The following is a 15,497-nucleotide window of genomic DNA, read 5'->3' on the forward strand; positions in this document are numbered from 1 at the left end:
TAAAGCCACCACAGAAAAAACTGTGAAAAACTGTGATGGTTTTAAGTAAAACTGTATTATTAATATTTCAAACAAATTTATTGACTGCTAATTACAAAACAGAATTGCCAAAACAATGAACCGATTTTGAACATGTAAAAAGAAAGTATAGACACATTAATGCTATTATTGGTTTTTTTTGTTTCTGTCCTACACCAAGGCTGTCACCCAGCATTGAGGGTAGTGGTGTGATCACGGCTCACTGCAGTGACCTCTCGGGTTCAAGTGATCCTCCACCTCAGCCTTCTGAGGCGCTGGGACTACAGAAGTGTGCTACCACACTTGGCTACTTTTTTTTTTTTTTTTTTTTTTTTTTTTTTTTAGACTGGATCTCACAATGTTGCCTAGGCTGGTCTGGAACTCCTGTACTCAAGTGATTCTCCTGCCTCAACCTCCCCAAAGTGCTGGGATTACAGGCATGAGCCACCACACTCAGCCATGCTTACATTTTTAAAAACTACTAACCAGTTTCTGATAATTAATGAAAGCAGTGAGCAATATACCTTCGAAGACTTATGTTCCGGGAAAAGCCCTCATTCAATCCCCAAATTTTATCAAGGTAGGCCAAAAGACATCCTTCATTCTAACAGGTGACTCTGCAGTTTTAAAATGTATTATATGCTTGTTATATAACTTGTATCTATAATTTCTAATTTTCAAAACAACTTATGAAGACATCGTCTTAACTAGCAAAGTAAGGGTTAAAAATAAGGCTGAATATTGTGTGAATTATTTTTCAATTTGACGTATCAATGATAACTCTATATGAGGACAAAGACTTTCTGTCACGTGTGTTACAAATAAATTTCCTGCTTTGTTGTCTAGTTTGTCCAATACATGCTCTGTTTAATTACTCTTATGATTTCTTAGATACCTTAAAACAGATTACATCACATCCCATAATCACACAGTTTCCTGTTATGTTGTATTTTTATGAATAACTTTGATTTAAAAAAGTTAAATAATTTGTCCAAGGTCATATGGCTCTAGCCATATGACAGATTTGATCTGAAACAGATAAGATTTGAAAGCAGCTGTCCTTTCTATTATACTATATTACAAGGGAGAATTTAAGAAAAAGGGGCAACCAGTTGCATAGAGCAGATGGTAGAATTGCTAGATAAAAATACCAACCACCCAGTTAAACTTGAATTTCAGGTGAACAACAAAAGATTTTTAGTATAAGAATATATACTAATGAGACCAGCCTGGCCAACACGGTGAAACCTCGTCTTTACTAAAAATACAAAAATTAGCCGGTGTGGTGGCGGGTGCCTGTAATCCCAGCTACTCGGGAGGCTGAGTCAGGAGAATTGCTTCAACCCGGGAGGTGAAGGTTGCAGTGAGCCGAGACAGTGCCACTGCATTCCAGCCTGGGTGGCAGAGTGAGACTCTGTCTCAAAAGGAAAAAAAAAAAAAGAATGTATATTAAATATTTGGAACACTTATACTAAAGCATTATTCAGTATTTATCTAAACCTAAAATTTCATGGATTGTCCTACAGTTTCATTTGCTAAACCTGGCAACCCAATTTGATGGTGACAACATTGTTTTAACTTCCTAACTTCTCTGCTCTTCATCTTACTGGTTATGAAGACTTTTATTTCAAGACTTCTAAGGATGAATTTGACTTGCAGTTAGGAAGGAGGACTAATCAAGGTCAAAAGACCGAATTAGATTCAGATTTGGGAAATTCAGCTTCTAGACGTCCTATCTGTTATAGATTTGCTTTTGATCTGGGGTCATTTCTTCCAACTTTCCTTCTGGTTTCCTTTGCAGTGTGACAGGGATACTATTTTTCCTCCTCACCAAGATAGCAGAACAGAGGAAGAGCTAAGATGCAAGTGTTTTTAGAGCCTCACAAAGAGGTTACGTACATGCAAAGCATCTTGGAGTCTCGCTCTGTCACCCAGGCTGGAGTGCAATGGTGTGACCTCAGCATACTGGAACCTCCACCTCCTGGGGCCAAGCAATTCTCCTGCCTCAGCCTCCCAAGTAGCTGGGATTATAGAAGCTTGCCACCATGCCTGGGTAATTTTTGCATTTTCAATAGAGACAGAGTTTCAATATGTTGGCTAAGCTGGTCTCAAACTCCTGACCTCAGGTGATCTGCCCATCTCGGCCTCCCAAAGTGCTGGGATTACAGGTGTGAGCCACCATGCCTGGCCAGCACCTTCTTTTTATTCTTTAATAAGAGTGCTTTTCCCAAATAGCACCACAGAATGTGAGGTAGAAGGGATCATTAAATACAAATGTATGCTAAAAAGTAACACCCATCGTCCCTCTTATTACAAAAAGTTATACATGTTCACTGAAGTACTTATAAAATGGAGAAAAGCAGAAAACAAAAAATATCCATATTCTCACTCTCCACATTTAATATCTTTCCAGTCATTTGTGTGTGCATTTTTTACTTAAGTAGGATCAGAATACATCAGATAGTTTTATTTTTTTTTTTGAGACAGGGTCTCACTCTGTCACCCAGGCTGGAGTACAGTGGTGCAATCTCAGCTCATTGAAACCTCCACCTCCCAGGCTCAAGCGATTCTCATGCCTCAGACTGCAGAATAGCTGAAGCTACAGGTGTGCGCCACCATACCTGGCTCATTTTTGTATTTTTGGTAGAGACAAGGTTTCACCAAGATGGTCAGGCTGGCCTCAAGTGATCCTGGCCTCATGTGATCCACCTGCCTCGGCCTCCCTAAGTGCTAGGATTACAGGTATGAGCCACTGCACCCAGCCCAGAGTACATACAGTTTTGAACCCTACTTCCTTGGTTGACTTAATATATTATGTGGAAATATGTAAATACTCATCTGTAATACAATTTTTTCCCACAATGTTATATTTACTGACATATTTCTTTGAAAATACTTAAATGATGAATACCTTTCCTGACAAAATTTTCTATAAATCTCATTAATTTCCCAGAAGTGGAACTGCCGGCTCAGGGTACAGCTATATTTTAAGACTTCTGATGGCAACCAGAAGGGGGCACCAGTTTACATTCCCAGCAGCAGTGCATGAGAATTGCTGTTTTCCTGGTCTCTTCCTAGATCCAAATCCCTATTTTTAAATGAAGAAAACTGAAGCCAAGAGCAGTGAAATGACTCATCCAAGACCACATTATTATCTTGATAAAATAACAAAAGATTTTGATCATCTTCCAAACAGAAAAGAAATGGCATACCCAGAATCAAGAGCAGCTCCTGAGCCCTTCCAAGAGCAAAGACAGGAATGAGACCCCTGCCTCCTCTGTTTACGATATCGTGGACAGTGTTACAGAATCTTGCTTCTCGCTCTTCACGTTTCTCATGGATATGGGTCCCATAAGTAGATTCCTAAATAACACATTAGAAGAGTGAGATTAAGACAGATGATCCCCAAAGAATTCAAAAGTTATACATCGATGAAATGCTGAGGGGCTAAACAATTCACTTCTCAATTAACATGCTGTTTACTCAAACGTGTGCTGTCATAACAGTCATTGGGAAGAGCAAGCAAGAATGCTAGAATTCTGGCCCGGTACAGTGGCTCACACCTGTAATCTCAGCACTTTGGCAAGACAAGGTGGGCGGATCACCTGAGGTCAGGAGCTCGAGACCAGCCTGGCCAACACGCTACTAAAAATACAGAAATTAGCTGGGCATTGTGGTGGGCAACTGTAATCCCAGCCACTCTAGAGGCTGAGGAAGGAGAATTACTTGAACCCAGCAGGTGGAGGTTGCAGTGAGCCAAGATCACACCATTGCACTCCAGCCTGGGCAACAAAGCAGACTCCATCTCAAAAAAAAAAAAAAAAAAAAAAAAAAATTAAAGAAAGAAAAAAAAAAAACGCCAGGTGTGGTAGCTCACACCTGTAATCCCAGCATTTTGGGAGGCTAAGGCAGGCAGATCACCTGAGGTCAGGAGTCCAGCCTAACCAACATGATGAAACCGCGTCTCTACTAAAAATACAAAAATTAGCCAGGCGTGGTAGTGGGCACCTGTAATCCCAGCTATTCGAGAGGTTGAGGCAGGAGAATTGCTTGAACTTGGGAGGCGGAGGTTGCAGTGAGCTGAGATTACGCCACTGCACTCCAGCCTGAGCGACAGAGCCAGACTCCATTTCAAAAAAAAAAAAGAATGCTAGAATTCAGATCTAAATAAGAACTTTTTAGAAAATGGAATCAGGAAATAGTCCAAAGCTGTATCTTCTTTCCATGTCTTCTATTTTTATTTATTTGTATTTTTACCATTTGCTTTCTATTAGGAAGAAAAAGGTTATTTCTCCCATTTCTGATAAGTCAAGGCTTTAAAATAGAAATCGATGTTGTTTCTTATACTTCTGTTTAAGAATATCCTTAAAGTCTTACTAGTGTGATTCACTGACCAGAAGCATTGACATCCCTTGGGAGCTTATAAGAAGTATAAAATCTCAGACCCCAGCCCAGACTTACTGAATCAGAATCTGTGTCTCAGCAATATCACCAGATGATTTATAAGCACATTAAAATATGAAGCACTGCTTTAAAGCATGGTACTATGAAAATAACTACTTTTTCTGAGGGTTCAAAAAAATCCACCTTCCCTTAAATGAAGGTCAGTTTATATGCTGGGCACAGCATGGGCAGAGCCGAATCTGCTCACATGTTGCTTATGGGCAGCAATATGTACTGGCCTACATGCCTGGGCAGCTGCGGGATGCAGTAGGTGGTGGAGGAGAAACAGCTCTTCCTCCTTGAACCACATACACCTGATGTTCTTATACATCCCAAAGGCCTGCAAGAGTTCTCTCCCAACTCGACTCTACGGGCAGCAACACACGTATCAAGCTGCCTCAGGACAGCTTCTGTACACACTTCATTTTTCGCTCCCCTGCGACTTGCAATCTAGTAGGCAGACAGCGCATTCAAAGATGAACAAAACAACAAGTGAGCATGGACTAAGGGCCTGAGGACAGTCACCGCGGCAAAGGAGTGAGGTCATACCATTTCTAAAACGACCCATAAGACGTGCTTCTACAAATTCTCACCTAGAAAAACATATTTGGAGACCGGGAGAGGGCATACCCGGTAAAAAAGCTCCTGCCCAGAGACAGCCTGGCGCCTCCGACATGAGACTAGAGTGAAGGCATTTAACAGCAAGAAAGTGAAGCTGCAGTACAAAAAGCACCTGCCCCAGTTTTTTTTTTTTTTTTTTGAGACTGAGTCTTGCTCTGTAGCCCAGGCTGGAGTGTAATATCGTGATCTCGGCTCACTGCAGCCCCCACCTTCCAGGTTCAAGTGATTCTTGTGCCTCAGCCTCCCCAGTACCTGGGACTACAGGCGTGCACCACCACACCCAGCTAATTTTCGTATTTTTTATTTTTTATTTTTTTAGTAGAGACAGGGTTTCATCGTGTTGGCCAAGCTGGTCTCAAACTCCTGGCGTGATCCACCCGCCTTGGTCTCCCAAAGCGTTGGGATTATAGGCGTGAGCCACTGCGCCTGACCACCAATTTTCTTATATTAAAAAAAGATAAGTTTATATGAAAGTGAGATCACAATATTATTTTCCAAAAGAAAAGTCTGCTTACATTACAGTAATCACAATATAGTACATTAATACTTACAATGATAAGAATATCAGGCTTAATATTAGGAATTTCAGCTGCCATTAAGTGCCTATCTTCTTGTCTTGAGAAATCACCTGTGTACAAAAGCTGTGGGGGGGGGGGGGGGGGGGGAGACAAAGCCAGAAGGTTAGGATTTGGGGAAGGCTTCATTTTGTTACTGAATAAACTCATGAAATCTAAAAGTGCAGTTACATTTTTTTTAAAGTCTAAAACTGATGAAATTTTCATGCAGCTCTTGTGTCCAGTAGCTTAGTCAGTAAACAGTCCAGTGCTTCAATGATTTCATCTAATAAATGAGAATAATCTATTCCCAGCATCCTCTCACAAAGATAACCTATATAACATTAATCCGCTTGGCAAGTGCTCTGAGCTTCTTGGAGAAAAAGCGCATGCTGATAAGGAAAGGAGTGCGCTGAGATACATGGTCTAAAACCGGAATAAAATCCTAAGAGGGTCTGCATCAAATTCCAAGAGAACTCAAATCTGCATTCCCGGTGCTTATTTTTTTGTGCCCTGGAGCAAACAGCAAGAATACGTAATTTAGTGATATATTTTACAATTCAATGTCTAAAAGTTTCAAATGTATGAACAGCTGTGAAAAATTTAGGACAATGTTACACTAGAGCATTGGTTCTCAACTCTGGCTGCCTGCACATTAGAATCACCTACAAAACTCAAAAAGGAAAAGGCCAAGCTACACCTCCAGGTTTCGACTAGTTATCTTTCAACAGCTCCCTAAGTGATTCTTATGTGCAGGTGGATTTCAAAGCTGCTGCTCTGGAGTTTAGAAAGCTAGCAGTCCACCTACGTGTTTAGAAGTTCAAGGATTCCCCAAAGATCCTTTCTAATCAACCCCTGTCACTCTTGCAGTCCACCTGCTTTGGGGCTTATCTGTGAATCCTAAGACCTGGCTGGAGGTGCGGGGGATGACATGAATACCAAATGGTGTTTTAATTTTAAATGGATGCAGCCACAGAGATCCCTCTTCCCTAACCAGTTTCCTAAAGGACACTGAATCCCATGATGTGAGGGAACTTACTTTTTGAGATGTTTTACTCTTTTCTCAGTCTTTAAAAATTTTTTTTCTCTGTCTTGATAAAGAAAGTATCAAGTGCAATGGAGGTAGGCACTACATTTAAAAGGAAAAAGTGTCAACTGTATTTTTATCTTATGTTTCAGTGTTCTGACACTTTGCAAGTCTTAGGGATTTTTTTTTTTTTTAATACTACTTGGTGGCACAAAGCTCTGCACTGATTTCTCTGGGGAGAAAAGCGCTGGAGCCAGAGGGTACCTTCACGCCTGCGATCTCAATCATGAACATGGCGGCTCCTAGGACGTGGCCTGCGTGGTAACACCAAAACTTGATTCCTGCAACTTCCTTAACTTCATGAAAGTTGATAGTTTCAATTTTGTCCATGCTTTCTTCCAAATCTGTCTCAGTATACAGCATGTCGTCTGCTGATATGTTACTAAATTTTGAAAGATGCCCACAAAAACAATTAAGAGTCAGAGTTTTAAAAAATCCTTTGAACACAAAGAAATTGTGGATAATATATACATGAAGACATTTCTTAAAAATATACTTTATAAATTATGCAATTTAAAATGTTTCAGGCTGGGCGCGGTGGCTCAAGCCTGTAATTCCAGCACTTTGGGAGGCTGAGGCGGGTGGATCACGAGGTCAAGAGATCGAGACCATCCTGGTCAACATGGTGAAACTCCGTCTCTGCTAAAATACAAAACATTAGCTGGGCATGGTGGCGCATGCCTGTAATCCCAGCTACTCAGGAGGTTGAGGCAGGAGAATTGCCTGAACCTGGGAGGCGGAGGTTGCGGTGAGCCGAGATCGCGCCATTGCACTCCAGCCTGGGTAACAAGAGTGAAACTCCGTCTCAAAAAAAATAAATAAATAAAAAATAAATGAGGTTTCCCACCGAAAATAAATAAATAAATAAAAATAAAATATTTCAGATATTTTGTGTTTTTACTCTATTGTGTGTATAGCTACAAAACTTAATTTTAAATAAACCACGTAGGAAATTAAGACACTAAGCTCAACGTACCCTCAACTTACAGTAAATTAAGGCAAAATACTCTTTAGGATAGTATTTCTCAAACGTTCTTCCTGCCCCAACACTCCTGAAAGATATAACATACTCACATACATTGGACCATGGCAGGTATTTCTCACACTGGGATGAGAAAAGATTTTTCTACAAAGTCTAGCACAACCTTTCTCCTGAAAGTTATGTTAATGTACTTATAAAAACGCAAGAGAGAACAGTGTTAAGGACACTGACTCTGGAGTCAGATTGTTTGGGTTCAAATTCTAGCTCTGTCTCTTACTGTGACTATTTTAGGGCAAATAATTTAACCTTGCTGTGCCTCAGTTTCATCATCTATAAAACGGAATTTATAATAGAACCTACATCATGAGTTGGTATGAAGACTAAACATATTTATCTCCTGGCCAGGCATGGTGGCTGGCTCACGCCTGTAATCCTAGCACTTTGGAAGGCCAAGGTGGATGGATCACTTGATGTCAGGAGTTCGAGACCAGCCTGACCAACATGGTGAAATCCCATCTGTACTAAAAATACAAAAATTAGCTGGGCACGGTGGCACACACCTGCAGCCTCAGCTGCTCAGGAGGCTGAAGTGGAAGGACTGCTTGAGCCCAGGTGGTTGGGGCTGCAGTGGGCTGTGATGGCACCACTGCACTCCAGCGTGGAAGACAGAGCAAGACCCTGTCTCAAAAAAACCTTCAAGGTCAGGAAGGTGCTGGAAATATAATAGGTTTCAATGACCTTGTTACTGAATGATTAAATTACTGATATCCTTATACATGAAAAGAGGGCACCTCATTTTAAAACACAAAATACTGAAGCTATCCAAATGTTCTTTCAGAAAAAAAAAAAAAAAAAACAACACAAAATGGTCCACATCTGGAACCACATGTACCGCACGGAGCCATTATTAGATGCATAATCTAATCAAGTAATTTACCTAACTTTGACATAATCGGAAAGAAGCCATCTATAAATAGCTTTTGTGGCATGAGTCATAAATGTTCTTCCTTTGAAGCTTGTCTTCTGTAGAAACCAGGGCAGAGCTCCACAATGATCCAAATGGAAACTTAAAAAGAAAGAGGCTGCATTAATTCTTAAAATTATCCATCAGATACCATATAATGAAACTGTTGCTTACAAAGCAAGTTCTATACAAACAACTATTTACTGACACTTTCAGAAAACCAAGAGTTGGTAAATGTAGAAGGAGGAAGTAATGCATACAGTTCTAATATGGAAGAAAGATTTTTAAAGTATCACTTTTAAACAGCGAAAAACTTTATTAGTGAATAATTAGGAAGGAAGGATATCCCAAACCTATATAAACTCTATTTAAAAATAGTTTCAATAAAGTTGAAATAGCATTCTTATAGAAGAATGTGACAAAACAGTGACCTCAAGGAGATATCCTGGAAAAGGGCTTCCTTAGTCTCAAGTTTTACAATGACTCAAGATATGTACTACCTCTTTCCCATGCACTCACTGGACTTACATTTAGAGGTAGGTAAGTTTTTCACAGTAAACTTCTCTAGCCTGTAATGACATTTTGGACTGTTAGTTTAGACTGAGATGTCTGCAATATGCTTCCTAGCAAAAAACACTCTTTTAACAAACCAAAATCTCAAAATCTGGTCAAGAAGGATCTTGACCGTAAATGTCCGTGAAAAACAGTATCATTAATAAAGGAAAAAACTTACTGACTAATTAACAGGAGATCAATCTCAGCTGGGTCAATTAAATCAATATAAGGAAGAGCATCCATTCCTTCTAGGCCAGGGTGGATCCCACAGTCCAGCTGAAAGAGATAGGAAAAGAGATCACAATCTCCTGTACATAAAATTCATTCAGCAAATGGACGATGATTATAGACCCCTCACCCATATACTCAAGATGGACTCCAGGCACTAGAACTTGGAACACGATTCTTATTAAATGTGGCAAATATGCCATTAACAGTTCTAACTTCCCAACAAATTTAAAATATAGCTCACATTTAGGGTCACAGGATGCAAAGTACAAAACAGCTTCTTTACAGCTACTTTTGGTAGTCATTCTCACAATGAATTAACTCTTTTTCAAAAACTTTGATATCAGAAGATTAAAAGTTAAAAAGTTTATAGATTTACTACTACCAGAACGACTCTTGTGAGAATATAATAATTAGAAATAGGAAACTTACCTGATCAGGATAATTTAACTATTTTAAGGCATTAGGGAACAAATTCTTAGGACTCAGTCATTAAAATTACTTATTTTATATGGCGTTACTACCAAATTAACACAACAGATGAATAAAAAGATGCCTCTGGCTGACATATACATGTTCTTTTCAGATTGGGAGGAGTTGAGAAGAAAGAGGAATCAAAGGAACATGAGACAGAACTGATTTTCTAATGAGTAGCTTAGAAACCACCTCCTCTACTCCATCTACCTTTCAGGCTTAGAGAGGCAGAGTAACTTGTCGAAGGCTAGCAGCCCCAATTGGACTTGGGGATCTAACCTTCTACACCAAGCCTTCACCCCCACATGCTGGAGGTGGCTAGAGCTCTGAATATGTTCAGGGTGACTGGGTCATTGGAATCTTCTACTGGGGGTGGGACAGGTTGGCTCAACCCTCCAGGAGTGGAAGAGGGAATGTGAAGAAATAATAGTTCAATAGATCTAGCTGACAGTTTTACAGTCATAGAATATATCTTCTTAATCAACTTAATGTTTCATCAAATTACTAAGTAGAAGTGTGTATTAGTTTTTCTCATTAACCCTATGCAGCATAGATTACATGCACTACAACATTTGCTGGGAGCTAAAAAGATAATAGTCTACCAGAAAAGAATAACACCCGATTCAGACAGAGCCATACTATTCAGCTGAGTACAAAAATAGTAATTACCATTATTTTTCTTCCTTTGAACTCAAGAATAATACATGATCTTCCTACTTCTTGCCCAGCTCCACTGTAAACATTCAAGGGGAGAAAAAATAGAATTAAAAAAAATCAAAACCAAGTCCAATAAACCTACACTTTTTACAACTTACATTATATCCCACTTGATGACAGCACCTCACTGTGAAAAATTCCGAGGCATGAGAGAGTTCTACAAAATCACAAAGACAGAGAAGAACAGTGTCCACAGGAAAAGATGAAAAGTGGTCCTTGGGAATCCGGGGATCTTGCAGTTGTTAAAATTGGGAGAAAAGGCGGTACAGACCCAAGAAGCCCAAAGCTTTGGGCTTGATTTAAATTCAACCTTTTGAATTTTAGGATTAAATTATGATGTATTTGAAATGTAAACTAGCAGCTATGCAGATTACGTAATAATACTTTTAGAATCAGCACTTAAGTATAAAGCCATAAGCATTTCAACATTGTCATCTTAAGATCATAATGTGTATTTGCCAAATAGCTTAAATACTTATGCATACGGTGAATTTCAATCCCTTTTTCTTCTACCTTCTGTTACTTCAGCATATTTTATACCAAGTACTTAAATAATTTTTGTTTCTTCTTAAATTAATTCTTCCAGGCATAATTTGCAATGGTCACAAGGCACACTTGAAGTTAAACCTCACCTTCCAAATCCCTCACCTTCTTTGATGCCTTTTCCCAATCACTTTAGCTCACAATTCACTCACTCACTCAACATTAAGCAGTTTCTTTTTTCTTTGAGATGGAGTTTCGTTCTTGTTGCCCAGGCTGGAGTGCAATGGTGTGATCTTGGCTCACTGTAACCTCCGCCACCCGGGTTCAAGCGGTTCTCCTGCCTTAGCCTCCCGAATAGCTGGGATTACAGGCATGTACCATCATGCCTGGCTAGTTTTGTATTTTTAGTATAGATGGGGTTTCTCCATGTTGGTCAGGCTGGTCTCAAAGTCCTGATCTCAGGTGATCCGCCTGCCTCGGCCTCCCAAAGTCCTGGGATTACAGGCGTGAACCACCGTGCTCGGCCACATGAAGCAGTTTCTATTTGCCAAGCACTGTATTAAGTGCCTAGGACATGGAAATGCCTAATACACGGACCCAGACCTCAAGGAATTCAGTCTACCAGAAGATGGACACGAAATGGATCTATCCCCAAACTGAGATCCTACCTCCAAGCTGGTATTGATAAGGAATATCAAACAACTGCAGACGAGAGCTGCCATAAATTCCGGCCTTCCACTTTTTAAATATTTTTTATTTTTAATTATTATGGATACGTGGCCTTCCACCTTAACTGGCCCTCAGTGTTGCCTGGCTGTGTTCCCTGTTTTGTTTCCATAGCAACTATTTCCAAACTTTCTCCCCTTTCCCAAATTTCCCAACCCTCTATCCTCTTCTTCACTTGAGGCATAGGCATCTTCTGCATCAAAAAAATAAACAGTCCGTTTGTAAATTTCCCCAACTTTACGAACCAAGAGCCTGCCCACACGTGTCTCCTTCCATTTCTCCTCTATAGATAGACCTCTCTTTCTACGGCGAATCTTCTACCATTCTACTCCATGTACTTCCTCCCTCCTTCTGAGGAACTGAACACTGCTGTGTCACTGAAATTTCCCTCACTGTCTGCTCTTTACCATCCAAATTTAAACATACTACAGCCCTGTGCACCCCACATGAAAATCCTTTGAGTCTAATCTTCTTCAGTTCCCACTTTATTCTTTCCCCACCTGCCTCCTAGGGCAGTGGACCCTCCACCTGGACATCCTCACATTCCACTCGCTCCTCAATTCACCATCCTCTGGCTTTTACCAATCACCTTTCTGAAACTGTCCTTGCTGCTCAGTAGTCATTTCAGTCTTTTTTTTTTTTTTTTGAGAGACAAGGTTCCCCTATGTTGCCCAGTCTGGCCTCTAATCCCTGGGCTCAAGTGATCCTCTTGCCTCAGCCTCCAGAGTAGCTGGAACTATAGGTGTCAGCCCCTGTCTTGTTCTCTAGGCAGCCTTTGTCACTCCTAGGGGGGAGTGCTTGCTCCTACCTCAAGCACCTCTCCCTTGGCTTCTTTGACCCGCTAGTCCCATCCTGTCTTGCTGGTTTTCCTGTTTCCTTCACATATTCAGCCACCTCTGACTACCCTTTAAATGCTGATATTCCAAGGGTTCTCTCCTTGGCCCACTTCTCAATCTTCATTCTCATCTTTCTTACTCGCTAAGGACTTCCAAGCCTGTATTTGTAACCCAGATTGTTTTTCTGAATTCTAGACCTTTAATATATACATGTAACACTAGGTATCTCTACTACGATCTCTCCCAGGGACTTCATATTCAATATGCCAAATTGGTTTTCACCACATGCCCTGTACTTGCTCCACTTTCTTCCTGGAATGCTGTCTTCAGATATTGACGTGATTGGCTCCTTTGTATCATTTGGGTCTCAGTTCCCATGTCACCTTCTCAGATACTTTCCCTTGACTATCTCCTCTAATTTGCCCTTCACAGCAAGCCACAATCCAGCATCACGTCATCTTAACACTTACAACTACATGAAGTTATTGGATCTACTTATGGCTTGTTTCAGGCTACTAAATGAAAGCTTTCTAAGAACACAGCATTGTCTATCGTATTCACTGTTGTATTGCTATGGCACCTGACGTGTGGGAAATCACAGAAAACACTTACTGAATGAATAAAACTCCTAAATTATGGACCTTGGAAATATTATGCTAAATGAAAGATGCCAGAGACAAAAGACCATGTATTATCTGGTCTCACTTACATGAAATGTCCAGAATAGGCAAGTCGATACACAAATAGATTAGTGGTTGCTTAGGGTCGGAGAGGTAGTGGGGATTGTCTATGACTGCTAATGAATACAAAGTTTCTTTTGGGAGTGATGAAAATGTTCTGGAATTAGAGAGAGGTGATGGTTGTCTATGTTAAGGACTTTCTCAACCACTAGACCCAGGAATCTGAGTCATCATAACATCCTCTCTGCCCGGCCTTCCCTCCCAACAATCATCCTTTCAGATACATCTGATCGGCCACAAAACCCTGGCGATTTCATTTGTGTACTCTCTCACACTCATTTCCTTCCAACCACGGCCACTCATTGCACTCACTATAGGCTCTCATCACTTGGACTTGAATCTCTCAATCATCTCTTACTGGATCCGCTCTACTCAATCCATCCTTTTATTCATCTTAATGTATATTCATGTTGTGCCAACTAATATCTACACTGCTGCCAGGAGTGACTTTCCTAAAACATAATTCCCACAATATCCACGCTTGCTTAATATCCTTTGTTGGCTTCCTTTAACTGACTTGATAAAGGTACAAACTCCTTACTATGTATATGAGGTGCTTCCTAAACTGGGCCTTGACTACCTGTCACCTTATCTGCTAACTCTTCAGCTACAGCCATGAAGGATCTGGTCACAAGTTGTGACCACTCTTGCTTTCTTTTCTATTTTTGTTGAGATGGAGTTTCACTCTGGTTGCCCAGGCTGGAGTGCAATGGCGGGATCTCCGCTCACCATAACTTCTGCCCTCCAGGTTCAAAGTTTCTCCTGCCACAGCCTCACAAGTAGCTGGGATTACAGGCATGCACCACCACGCACGGCTAATTTTTTATTTTTAGCAGAGACGGGGTTTCTCCATGTTGGTCAGGCTGGTCTCGAACTCCCGACCTCAGGTGATCCACCCGCCTCAGACTCCCAAAGTGCTGGGATTACAGGCATGAGCCACCGTGCCCAGCTCACTCTCACTTCCATATGTGCCACTTCCACTGCCTAGAACATCCTGGCCCCCACTCTTTAACTCCTCCTCATTCTTTAGGACTCAGCTCAAGCATCACATTATTCAGGATGCATGAAGTATCCTTTTCCCCTCAATCTGTCAGAAATCCGTTTTCCACACTTTCACAGTGCTCAGTGCAGTGTCTACCTTAGCTCTTAGATTAGCTGTTATTTACAAAGCATCTACAACGATCTTTACTCTTCAAGTTCTATCTTATTTCCATAAAAGAAAACCGGTTCAGTGAGGTTGCTGTCCTAGTAAGTGGTCAAGTAGATAATGAACTTCAGGTCTGACTTCAAAGTAATGGTCTCCTATTATTCCAAAGTATCTCTCCAATACTTCCCGTTGTGCACTGTAATTCTCTTCAAAAGGGCGAGAGCAATTAACAGGGCCCTCTGTTGCATCCGTATCCCCATGTGTGGTGCTTGACACTTAGTGTTTGCTCATCACAGGAAGAGATGACAGGTGTAAACTAAGCAGAAGGAAACAGACTCCATCAGGTGCTCAATGAAGCCTTACTGAATGAATGTGTAAAGAAGATACTTTCTACCTTTTGGAAATGTATATTCATGTTGTGGCAACTAATACCTAACAATAAACATGTTGTGGATTCGAAATGCTCATCTGTAGGAATTCAGGTTCTCTACATTTGCATCTCCCCTTCAGCAGCATTCCCGACTGATGAAGGCCATGTCCACTGAAAGGCCACTCTCCTTATGGACAGTCGAGGGCTGAGTTTTTGTCCCTAACGCTCCCTGCACTTTCTCCTCTCCCCTCCAGCTTTACTCCTTTCTTATTCTACTAGTGCCTGAGCTGAGAAGATCGAAACTCATAGCAAATCCCTAATAACTTCCTGGCACATGTCAAGCCCTGGTGTTAAGAAACAGACTTAGTTCTTCCTTGCACCGCTGTAGCCTCATCAGGTCCTCCTCTCATCCTGTCGGCCATCAGCGTCACCGGCTCCCTCGCGGCTTGCCCTGACGCGCAGAGATCCGTGCTACTGCTAAACGATAACCTTTTTAGTGTGTATGAAAGCGACCGGTGGCCCTGTAAACTTTTTTTTCCCTCCGACTCCAAC

The 15,497-nt window shown here is 41.0% G+C and overlaps 1 protein-coding gene across 4 annotated transcripts in view; it reads right to left on the bottom strand.

Moving 5' to 3' along the window:
• The window catches only part of CPSF3 (cleavage and polyadenylation specific factor 3), a 51,945-nt gene that overhangs the window by 35,918 nt on the left and 530 nt on the right, over positions 1 to 15,497 (bottom strand). Inside the window, exons 1-7 of one of the 4 annotated variants that reach the window (XM_032294181.1) lie at positions 12,757 to 13,514; positions 10,596 to 10,659; positions 9,403 to 9,500; positions 8,643 to 8,771; positions 6,928 to 7,105; positions 5,634 to 5,723; positions 3,231 to 3,381 (exon numbers count right to left, since the gene is read on the bottom strand). In XM_032294181.1, coding sequence (XP_032150072.1) covers positions 3,231 to 3,381; positions 5,634 to 5,723; positions 6,928 to 7,105; positions 8,643 to 8,771; positions 9,403 to 9,500; positions 10,596 to 10,659; positions 12,757 to 12,818 — 772 coding nt within the window. In that variant the 5' untranslated portion in view covers positions 12,819 to 13,514. Of the gene's footprint in view, positions 1 to 3,230; positions 3,382 to 5,633; positions 5,724 to 6,927; positions 7,106 to 8,642; positions 8,772 to 9,402; positions 9,501 to 10,595; positions 10,660 to 12,756; positions 13,515 to 15,497 lie in introns of those variants that run through there. The other 3 variants (XM_032294179.1, XM_032294180.1, XM_032294182.1) reach the window with 3 other exon arrangements.

This window comes from Sapajus apella, unplaced genomic scaffold (assembly GCF_009761245.1).
Source record: "Sapajus apella isolate SASKATOON/1434 unplaced genomic scaffold, GSC_monkey_1.0 scaffold31, whole genome shotgun sequence".
Lineage (NCBI taxonomy): Eukaryota > Metazoa > Chordata > Mammalia > Primates > Cebidae > Sapajus > Sapajus apella.